Genomic DNA, 12,045 nt, shown 5'->3' with positions numbered 1-12,045 from the left:
TCAGGCAACCTAGCTCCATAAAATGGGAGAGACAGTACAGACCTCACATCCTGTTGTTGTTCATTGTCTCATTTAAAAAGTTGCAGCAGAGACATTGCAACCAGATGCAAATGAAGGCGCACTGTTATCAATGACCTCGTGCCCTAACCCTTGCTGCTCCTTACACATCTAGCAATGCCAATATTGCAGACCTGCTAAGATGCCTGAGGCCTCCTCAGGCTGGGTGGAACAACTCAGTTATGCATCCCAGAGTCCTGTGCTTTCTTGAACATGTCAAATCAGTGTCAACTTCTCCACTGCATTTCCAATGCTAGTATGAGTTGAATCTGAACTGTGTCCCAAAGGGTTGTGTTTTGAAAGTTTGGTCTCCAGGTTTCTGTTTCAGGAGCCTGTGAAGCTTTTTGGAGGGGGGACCCTGGCTGGCTGCCTTTTTGGAGGGGGAGACCCTGGCTGGCTGCCTTTTTGGAGGGGGACCCTAGCTGGCTGCCTTTTTGGAGGGGGGACCCTGGCTGGCTGCCTTTTTGGAGGGGGGACCCTGGTTGGCTGCCTTTTTGGAGGGGGGACCCTGGCTGGCTGCCTTTTTGGAGGGGGACCCTGGCTAGCTGCCTTTGAAGGTTGCTTTCTATATCCTGGTCTGCTCCTTAGCCTACTGTACATAAGGAGCCTCTGTCACATGAACTGCACAGGTCTTCCCTGTGGCCCAGACTGAGACCCTCTGCCAGTCAGCCAAATGACTTTCCTTACATAGTTTCTATACAGTATTCTGTCACAAAGACATAAATGTAACTAATATAAACACCAAAAATCATATTAACCTCTTGTGTTCTTTTCCATCTTCCTTTCTGGCTTTTTCATCTCTTTCCTGTCATTTTTACAAGGAATGGAAGCCAAAAATCCCATCCTCAGCAAGTGTTAGTTTCTTAAACAATCTTTCCTTTTTACTTATATAATGCTATTATTCTTACGTTACATTTTCAATGACAATATCAACAACTAAATATTAAAATCTTATTATGTAACTTCATTTATATATCAATTTAATATTTCCAACAACTTATTTTTGTTTTCTTATCACAGAAATGAGAAGACTTAACATTCAAAAAATTAAGAAGACATCCAAACTGCTAAGGATTTGAGATTTATGCAGCTGGGCTGTAGATCGTGCGTCAGTCAAGATGCCCTGCTAAGAGAATGTGTCAGGGTAGTAACACTTCTAACTTATTTCACACCAACTTTAAATATTTTCAGTTTAAACTTTTTAAAATAAAGTCATTATTTCTGAACTAAAAGTTAATGAAAAAAGATTTGCAACCACTTGTAAGTGATTAAGAAACAGAAGTAGCATTGAAGAATTGAGTCCAGCCTCTTAGTGAACTTCTAGGGCTGCCAGCTGTCATTGTATCCCTTAAGAAAATAAAGCTCTTCTTCTAAATTTAATAACAACTTTATGTAAAGTACATATCAGTAAAGCATGAGGACATGAAAAATAAGATTGATGTGTCAAACGGAGAAAAGAAAAGCACTTACTGTGGACTGTGTCTGCACCATGTACTCTCCCTCCATTTTATTCAGACGTACATTTGTGTCCTCCAGCAATTCCTGAATAGTCTCAGTATGTCGCTTTTGAAGCTCAAATTTTTCCTTTTCCATTTCGGCTACAGCACTGTGAAGCTGCACAGTGAGGTCAAGAGGCCTTCACTACCATGGGATATGTCATTTTGAAAATCAAAAAGTGTTTCCCAATACACACCTATTTATATCTATAAAGCAATTTGAACAAGCAAAAATATCATACAAAGAGCATACAAACTTTTCTCTGCTTTCCTGAACAGAAATGTCAATAGCTGGGCAAATAGTGAGGAAACTTTCTTTCTTGTATAGAAAGTAAATAAATCTGATAGATAGTATAATTCTCAATTAAACTACATTATGAGTAATCTTCAAAATACAAACAGAAAACCAGAAATATTAACAATATTATTGTCCTTCATTGTGAACAGCAACTCAAGGTCTGTATCATTTATTTGATTTGTACAATACAAATGGGGAAATGCTTCCTCGCTTATGTAAATTCCTGTTGTGGAAGTCTTGGGTTATGATATGTAAGCATGTTTTTGTTTTAATCCCAGGTGTAGGATACAGGGATTGCTCCAGTTTGTCCACAGCTGATAATTGCCTCACTAGTGGGCGCGTGATCTTTGTCGGCTAGGAACTACTTTGTGTGGGGGCGTGGTCTTTGCCAGTGGGAATAAATGCCAAACCCAGAGAGAGACTGGGGCTCCTGGAAAGAGGAAGGCTGCTGGTGCACCCCGTGCTGCTCCTGGTTGCTGTTGGTGCATTTGACAAGAAGTTGAAGATTAGACTTTGCCCCAAGGAACCCACTGACCCTAAACGGCAGGAAGTTGCTAAAGAAAACTATGCCCTTTTCCCCACTAACCTTTCTCTCCTACCTGGTGTTGGTGTGTTGGAAGAGATTGGTATAGAGAGGGGAAAAAAGACATAAGAAATAAAAAATAAAAATAAAAAATAAAAATATGCCCCAAACTCCCATTAAGAAACTTGTTTGGCATTCTATAAGCAATATAAACAGCAAACACAAAGATTGTGTTTTTAAGTGGAATACACAGTGTAAGGCTGATAACTAAGAAAGACTGTATATCGCAAGTGCCACGTACAATGGTCTTAATTGGTCAATAGGCTTATGTTATGTTGCTTAAATGCATGAAGCTTTAACAAAAATCACTGTGAACTAAGGTAAAGGAGCTGATGCCAAAAGTGGAGGCCCAGACAGGTTTCAGTGATGAGCTTTAGCATAGAGGCAGAAAACTGCTCTTAGCCCATGTCACTCCTTTCCTCTTTCTGAGAATCTAAACCTAATTTACATTTCCTGAACCCACGGCTAGTCATGAGATGGGGAAGCAGGAGTTCACGGTGTCTAGCAGATGCTTTTGACTCACTGTGCATGAACAGGAGGAGGAAGGCAAGGGCTCACGAAGGCAGGGAGGATTCCCATCTGGCAAGAAGAACTAGAGGAACAGGAGGCTGAGTCATACTGAGAACCAGAAGCAGAAAGCAGGCGAGACTCAGTCCCAGACTGGTAAGAGTCCCAGCAACCTTCATTCCAGTTTGCAGCTCAGTAAGATGAGCAGGGATGCTCAGAAATAGACATCCAGAAGAGCCTTTGGTATTTATCAACTTAAAAAAAAATCTTTCTAGACCTTAACACGTTTTCTTAAGTGCTAAGCAATTTAAGCTTAACTGTGAAACTGTAACTATCTAGTTTTCATCCTCATCACCATAACTGTTCTTAATGTACGTAGTTTATTATAAATAAAGAAAGTCCATATGTATATGGGTTTTTAAAAAGAAGAGCCTTCAGTTTTGCTAATTTCATACAGGCAGTTTTGACTACTATAAGCTGTTGCAGGACATTTGATCTCATTGTGAACCCTGAGATTGTGAACTGTAAAAACCTATTTCTAGTTGTGGAGTGGCTCAGCCCTAGCACAAGCCCTTAATCCAAGAACATTCTGTTTATGGTAAACGGGTAGTTATGGTGTGGCTCGGCCCTAGCACATACCTTTAATTCAAGAGCTTTCTGTACACTGGATTTAATGACGTTAACTCTATATCAAGAGGTGAAGCAAGAAACCAGCTTACGAGCAAACAGAAAGGAGGGACATTGGGGGTCAGGATATTTAAGACAGCGTGAAGAAGAAGAAAAGGTCTTTGGGTTTCCTCCTATGCTATCAGGTGAGACAGCAGGCCTTTCCCCCTGGCTTTGGGCTTTGGGTTTCCTCCTATGCTATCAGGTGAGACAGCAGGCCTTTCCCCCTGGGCTTTGGGGTTTTGGCCTTTTCCTTCTGGGACATGAGCTGAGTAGGAAGGTTAACTGGTGCTTTCTCAGCCTCGCTCAGCTAGTAGGTTTTCACCACAGCATCTGACTCCAGAGTCTTCATTGGTAAAAATCAAACTATTGCGATTTTGCTTAGAAACTGACAGTAAGCACTCCTTCACAGCTGAGTGCTGAATCTGTAATTTGGCTGAAGTCTGTGTTTTCATGCCAGGGCTATACTTAGTACCAAAAGTGACCCAAATGATCACTTAGCCCCAGCACCAGCACTTCGGTGCTTCCCCAGTGCCTGAAGGCAGGAACTATCCACTAGGAATTTAACTCACATAGAAACAAGTTTGCACTATAAACTTCAGTCTGGGCATTTTAGGAGAGAAATGACCCAATCCCAAATTGAAACCACTATTTCCGATAGTCATTTTACTTAAAACTTATTGGCTATGAAAAATGCAAATCATTAATTAATTAAAAATAAGCAAAAAATATGACTTTAAAATAAAGACTTTCTAGACTATAGCCTTTGAGAAGCAAACATATCAGAACACGTGCACTAGCTATTTCTAGTTCCTTTTGGATTTTCAGGCATTTTCCACACTTGCAGAGTGCGTCCTTCTCAGATGCACACTCCACACTTCATGCGCTGACTTTTGGAGCTTACCTTTTTTTCCCAATCGTTGTTCAGAGATTCTGTGCTTTGCTCACATATCTTCTTCAGTTCTGTTATCTGATTTTCTTTAGTTTCTCTGATAACTTGACAGTCACGTATAAGGATCTGAACTGTCAAAAATTATGAAAATATAGTTAAACCAGTTCTAGGAACTACATCAGAATTTGCTATCTAAATATAATGATATATTTAACAGATAATTTAATTATTCACTAACTCTTACTTTTCTAAAACTCCTCTTATTATACTGCTTTTTGGCCATTTCTATAACCATAGATGAGCTTGGTTGGTCTTTCCTCTCTCCCTAGGACATTTAAACAGCAGATTAGCCTCATGCACTTCTTCTCCAATGCAGCCTCTGTCACCTTAAAGAGTCTACTCAGCAGTGCAAACTCACAAGGAGTGCGAGGCAGGGAATCATGCTCATGTCCTACTCCCCTAAAGGGTATGGCCAAAGGCTCTAACAGGGAAAATGCCTCTTTATGACCCAGCTACTCTGTAGCTCCATCTCTTGTCTCTTCCACATCTTAAAACTCTACTATAAACACACCAACCCCTCTGCAGGCTACTGTGGTCACATTCTTTCATGTTCTCTTCTCCTCTTTATGTAGCCTTCTTCCATTGTTGAGAATTTTCTACTCACGGGGTGTCAGCTCAGTATTGTCTTTTAAAAACATATACCAAATAGATTCCTCCCCTTGAACAAGAGAAAGAAACCCCTCTAACATGCACAAAGTCAGGTCTCTTTCTCCAGTGAATCACTTAGGATATCATATCCACTTCCTTGACAATTTCCTCTTTAATAAGACCATTTCATTGAAGAGAAAGACATGTCAAGCTCATTTTTCATGCAAAGGCACACATACCAGCGCCACACAGACAAGTTCTCAGAAGCTGTAGACTGGCTGAGTAAAGGGTGCATGCGCACAAGACACTACTGCCCCTAGGCACTTTCTAATCGCTCTTACGCTATTAAAATACACTTTTTAAAACTATACAAGCTATTCCCCTTTTCTAGTTAAAATGTCAATTTAAGTTAAATGTTCTTTAATATACTTGAATTAGCTAAATAATACACTAACCCATAATTTTACTTCAATATAACATCTTATCTATGTTTTTATCACTTTAAATAGAATGTTCAGAAATATTTTCCTAGAAGTTTCAACTATGCAACTGGTAAGGAGAGACGAATCCAAGCTAACCTGATACTAGTCTTCAGCATATGCAACATATTTTACTTCATTTCCCCAGCGTTAAATAAGATTTAAGTATCAATTAAAAGTCTTAAAACATGTGTGGTGGTGTTTTGCTGTTCTTGCTCTTGCTGCTGTTGGTTCTTATCATAGGTACCACCACGTAGCTAAGTTGCCTGGAACCTGAAATCCTTCTGCCTCAGGTTCTCATGGGAATGTTGGATTACAGACATGCATTATTTCTGGGACTGGAAGATGGCTCAGTGAATAAAAGCATTGTCTGTTCTTCCAGAGGTCCTGAGTTCAATTCTCAGCAGCCACATGGTGCCTCACAACCATTTATACTGGAATCTAATGGCCTCTTCTGGCATGCAGATAGAGCACTTGTACATAAAATAAATAAAATCTTTTTTTAAAAAAAGAAAGAAAACATTATTTCTTAAAGCCTGAATATTTTTCAAGCTTAAGGATGTTTTAGGTGCCTGATGTGAGACTGAATAAGAAATTTTAGAAATAAATATAGAGTACTTTAACTATCACTGATAACAATTAGAGAAAAAATTCTAACTATGTTCACCAACTCTTAAGGCAGGAAATAAACTAAAAGTAACCGATTCAGTGATTAATTCTCACATGTTGTCCCCTGCTTAACTGTCAGGGATATTACTCTCCACTCTGCCAGGCTTGACCTGCAAGAAACGCAATAAACCGCACACTGCTGTTACCAATATCTCCTGTGTTCTTCATTCTTACTCACTGTGTCTCCTCCGTCACCAAATTTTAATGCCTAGTTCTATTCTCACTGGTCCCAAGGCTAAATTCAAATATTCTGAGACTTTATCAAACATGTGCTAAATTACACAAGTGGACACAGATAGACACAGACACAAGTCTATGGGATAGAGATACACTCCGTGTCAAACATTTGCCCAGTGTTTACACACACAGCCCAACAACTTTACCCTTCTGACCAATATGAGAAACTCCTCTCTTCAACTAATTAAATCATATCCAACTTTACAACTCAAATATTATTCTCTTCAAAACATGTCATTTCTCCTGTGAATACCTAAGAATTTTGATATTTTGGTTCACAGTAGCCAATTCAATACTTAATTACATGCTTTCTTTTTCCTTCTCAATAAATGTATAAATGAGAAATATATTTTAATATTTTTCTGTCAATCCAGTTGCCACTGCCCTCCTCTCTTTCTTTCGCTCTCTCTCCTCTTACTTTACCTAGTCACACAAAAGTCCATATAAAATGCATCTACTGATGGAAGCTCACAGTCTCAGAAATGAAATTTTAAAGCATTAAAATGAATGCAAATATGTTACTGGGAGATTCCTATCATACATCATCACCTTTCTTTTCAAGCTTTCTTATTGTCTCCTCAGTTTCAGCTTGTTTCTTTTTGTACAAGATTTTCAAATCTTCTAATTCATTATTCTTTCTTTCTAAAATCTGCAAAAAGAAATGTATACTGTTTTAATATATAGAATTAAGTATAGAATATCCCCACAAACCTTTCTTGAGCTGCTTTTCCTCAGATATTTGGTAAAAGTGGTATACAATTATTAATATAAAAAGTTGGTACCAAGAAGCAAGGTCACTGATATGACAAGACGACATTGGTTCTTAGGCCTCTGGAACTGGTTTGCAGGAGGGAAGAGGAAGACTCGAGAGCTGCAGGCTAAAGAAATCCTAGAGTATCACACACAGATAGCCTAGTCCAGCTCAAGGTTGGAAACTATAATGCTAATAAAAATGGAGACAGTAAAAGCTCAATCTGATGTGTCAAAAGGGGTCATGAACTCTATCAGAAACTGGGCTAGATGCCGTTTATGTTTTATTATGGCAAAAAACTTGACTGCATTCTGCTCAAATCCTGAAAATGCATGAAACTTAATTAAAATGTCATAGACAAATTTGTGAAAGAAAATTATGAGACAGCAAAACTAACCCAGAGCGTGGCATAGTTACTAGTTATGGGTTTTTTTTCAGATTTATAGAGAGTGAGAGGAGAAAGAAACACACAGTTTTACCAAAAAAAAAAAAAAATTTAATCCAGTTTAGTTGAGAACAGAGCAGGTGGGGATAACACAACTGTATTTGTTAAAGAATAGCGCCATTAAAGAGAAACCACAGATTTAATACTGGGATAACAGGAAAGAACCATGAAGGTCAAGACTTCACACATCTAAAGCAGCAGAATTATAGCAATGCAAAATTATACTTTCCATCTGAAAAGAGAATGACTAAACAAAGACAGCCAGCAGGAAATCCTGCTCAAGCAGAGTTACCTAGCGAAGTGTTTGTGTGTTTGTTTGTTTGTTTGTTTTTAACCAGGTTCAACCTCAAAAACAACAAGAACTTCAGCTGTGGCCCAAGGTGGACAGGATACAGCTCAAGTTTGTATGAAGATAAATGTTGTCCATAGCCGTTTAGGAGCTATGAAGAGTGAGGAGGTAACAGAGGCCTTGGCCAGACTCTAGAAAGTTACTGAGGCCAGGCACTGGCCCAAGAGAGAAGCCATCTGTGTTACAGGCAGCTGAGCTGGAGAAGCAAAGGCAACCAAGCCCAATGCAGCCATATGATGCTACCACAAGCCCCACATGCCTGACAAGGAGCTGGAAGGTTTGGTATTTTCCATGATGAATTTCATTGTTATTTTGGTCTGGTCTTTCCTTTCTATTTGCCCTTCTTCCCTTTGGAATGGAAATGGTTTATCCCATGTGCTGGAAACATAACTTTTTACTATAAAAAGGGCTCACATTTAAGGGACTGCCTTGAGTCCCAGAAGAGACATAGCCTTTGCTCTTTTGAACAGTATGAGAACTGTAAGACTAAGGAATCTTTTGAAGCTTAACTGAATGCATTTTGAATTTTGAAAAGGCCACGCTCTTACAGGACCCAAGGTGGAGTGTTTGGTGTGGATGTAACTGTCCTCCACAGGCTCGGGTGTTTGAACATCTAGCTCCCAGCTGGTGGGACCATTGTGAGAGTGGAGACTGGGGTGTCGGCACGGAGGTGACAGCCCGGCCGCACTTCTTGTGCTATCTGCTGCCCATGCTGCTTGTCAGGCACTAACCGTGATGATGAAAAGGCAGTTAATAAAGCCACCAAGAAGCCTATTTCAGACTCTAGCACCACGATCCTTCTAACTATCTTTCAAATTCATTTCTCTTAGATATTAACGCAGTATTACTCAAATGATTCTATTTCATTTTGATATTTTATAATTAAATTTTATTACTTAAGTTTATGATAAAAACTTTCATTTAAACAAAGGTAAAACTTCATTATAGAAAAATATTTGTTTTTATCATTTTAATGGGAAAAAAGAAAAGATAATAAACACCTTTTCTTAAATACATAAGGAGTTGTTTCCTTCTTGCTGCTTAGGAAAGAGATGAAGAATGAAAAGAAAGATCAACGGGGAAAGGGCTTGTTACACAGCCTGAGGACCTGAGTTCAGACTCCCCGACACAGAAGCCAGGCATGCTGGCATGCAACTAAAGCTCTGCTGACGGGGGCGGCAGAGAAAGGCAGATCCTAGGGTCGGCAGCCATTTACTGGTCAGCTAGTCTAGCTAAAAGGTAAGCTCCAGGTTCAGTGAGAGTCTCTGGCTCAGAAAATGAGTTGGAAAACAACAGCAGAAGATATGTTAAAGTAGGCCTCTAGCATCCCACAGACGCATGCCACAGCAATCACACCCTTATACACATTTCACACACACACACACACTGAATCAAAAAAAAAAAAAAAAAAACCACTTGACTAAATAATAAAGTATTTACTGTTTCAGAGATGCTTGCATGCATGATACTATGGCCTCTGTTTTCTGCCTCCTCCCTGCTTTGTTTTCCTTTGTTTAATGTTTGAGACATTATCTCTCACTCTGGAGCCAAGCAAGTCAGCCATGCACACTACTCTGGCGGTGCATACCAGCACTCTAAAGACCAAGGCAAGAAAATGATGAAGTCATGGTGTAACAGGACTACAGATGTGTTTAAGACCAGCCTGGGACTCTAGTTCTGGGATCATTATGCCTAGCTGATTGTGTCTTTGTTATTCAGTTTAGAAAAGCAGAAACATAGACTTAGTTTTAAAAGAACATTTGTACAAACCTTATGTATTTAAAAAGCATATCATTAAGACTAAAATGTTTAATAATTACAAAAATATAGCATAAATTAAAATTCTATATAGTAATCCATAGTTGATGTTTGTTGAAACAATAAAAGAGATACAAATTTAACTCAAAATATTGAAAAAATGAGGCCAAGCTTACCAAGGTAGAGTTACAACCCAAAGTACTTGGGAGGCTGAGACAGAATGATCACAGAGTAATCTTAAGGCCAGGCGAGACACTTATCAAAATACTTCTTCAATATTTTTAATAAGTCTTTTTTTAAGACTTTTAAAAAAAGATTTATTTATTTATTATGTATAGAGTGTTCTGCCTGCACACCAGATCTAATTATAGATGGTTGTGAGCCACCATGTGGTTGTTGGGAATTGAACTCAGGACCTTTGGAAGAGCAGCCAGTGCTCTTATCCTCTGAGCCATCTCTCCAGCCCCCTCAATAATATTTTTAAACAAGTGGGAAGGTAGCTTAGTATAGTACTTCCCTAGCATTTAAAAATCCTCGGCTCAATATCCAGCAACACACATAATAAGCGAGTAAGTAAATAGTAAGTAAATAAAAAGACAAATTCTGAAAAATTGGAAGCACAAATCTGACTTAAGCTATTCAAAAAGAAAGCCTTGATTGTCAGTGTTAGCATTACACTACACGCAGTCAAAACCAAGTAGAACAAAGTCCAAGAGTTCTCGTTTGTTTCTCTCTCTCTCTCTCTCTCTCTCTCTCTCTCTCTCTCTCATACACATACACACACACACACACACACACACACACACACACACACTCACACACACACACACACAAGAGAGAGGAGGAAGAGGGGAGGGGAGAGGAGAGAGGAGAAGGGAGGGGGAGAGGAGAGGGGAGGGGAGAAGAGAGGGGGCAGAGGAGAGGAGAGGAAAGGAGAGGACCTCAGGAAGATGAACTTTGAAATAAAAGCTCCATTCTACAAACATCTAGGTCTTCAGTCTAAAGGGACCAAAAGTTCCTTTTGAACCTCAGGAAAGCAAGGTGCAAGGTACCCAGTAGGCCTAGGTAAGAGAAATACAAGTCTGAGGCCAGATGGGGAAAAAATGTGATCCCAAATTTAATTAATTAATTAAAAACAGACACTGAATCAGAAAACTGAAACAATCTGGGTACAACAAGCCACAGTACTTACAGTTGTTATTTTTTACTTTAGATTTCAAGAATGGTACAAAAACCTAATGGTTAAGGCCTGATGTCCCAAGTACTTGAGAAGCCAAGGTGAGGGGATGATGAGGCAAGCCAGGCTGAGTAATTTAGTGAGGCCTTGTGTTAAAATAGCTCACTGGTAGAGTATTTTCTGGTCCTAAATTCTTCAGCTACACAGACACACACATACACACAAAAATCTTAAGTAGTAGTGATCTAGTAAAAAACATATGAAAGTCAATCTCAAAATATTAGTTTAAAAAGTAATGGGTAATGTAAAAATAGGACAGAAATAAACACATTTTACAAATACAGATGGCTTTTGATAAGACTTTACTTCAGCAAATTCCATTTACGGCATATACTATTATCAAATACCTACTTGGTAGCTGGGTGGACAGCAAGTAGCCCACCACAAGCCGAGAGCACTGTAAATATGCAGACACCATAAGTGATGTATACTCTACCTTCTGCACCTCAGCATCATGTTTCTGCTGCAGCTTAAGTTTTTCTTCGGAAAACTTGGCTTCCATCATTTTTGTTTTCATGTCCAACTTCAAGGGAAATATTTTAAAGGTTACCAGAGAGTCATTTTATAGTGGTGCCCTGCTGTCACATTCAAACCCACACGGCATTTCAGTCTTAATTGTTTTCATTTCAGTCTCTTCTGACCTTTTCTCTTTCTTTACATCTAATTGTTCATTTCAAAATATTCTTAATACACTACGTGTTGAGATAGGACATATTAAGGAAGCGTATTCATATAAATGGCAGGTTACTGTCTGGACAGCTGGCTCAGCTGGTTAAGTGCTTGCCCTGAAAGCATGACTTTGATCCTGAGCCCATGTTATAAACACAGCACAGGTACGGTGGTGCACATCCCAGCTCTGGGAGAACAGAGACAGGACGATCCCTGACACTGGCCAATAGCCTAGCCTACTTGGTAGGTTCCAGGCCAATAAAACTGTTTGCTTATTTCAAATAAGGATAAAAACAAAGCAATA

General features: G+C 39.3%; 1 protein-coding gene across 1 annotated transcript in view; it reads right to left on the bottom strand.

Moving 5' to 3' along the window:
• The window catches only part of Cep112 (centrosomal protein 112), a 444,738-nt gene that overhangs the window by 373,605 nt on the left and 59,088 nt on the right, over positions 1-12,045 (bottom strand). The window contains exons 8-11 of the mRNA XM_051158947.1: positions 11,509-11,595; positions 7,082-7,181; positions 4,512-4,630; positions 1,528-1,671 (exon numbers count right to left, since the gene is read on the bottom strand). Coding sequence (XP_051014904.1) covers positions 1,528-1,671; positions 4,512-4,630; positions 7,082-7,181; positions 11,509-11,595 — 450 coding nt within the window. The remainder of the gene's footprint in view (positions 1-1,527; positions 1,672-4,511; positions 4,631-7,081; positions 7,182-11,508; positions 11,596-12,045) is intronic.

Source organism: Acomys russatus, chromosome 16 (assembly GCF_903995435.1).
Source record: "Acomys russatus chromosome 16, mAcoRus1.1, whole genome shotgun sequence".
NCBI classification, from domain to species: Eukaryota; Metazoa; Chordata; class Mammalia; order Rodentia; family Muridae; genus Acomys; species Acomys russatus.
Note: the sequence above shows the minus strand (reverse complement) of the source record. Positions and strands in the feature narration are given on the sequence as shown.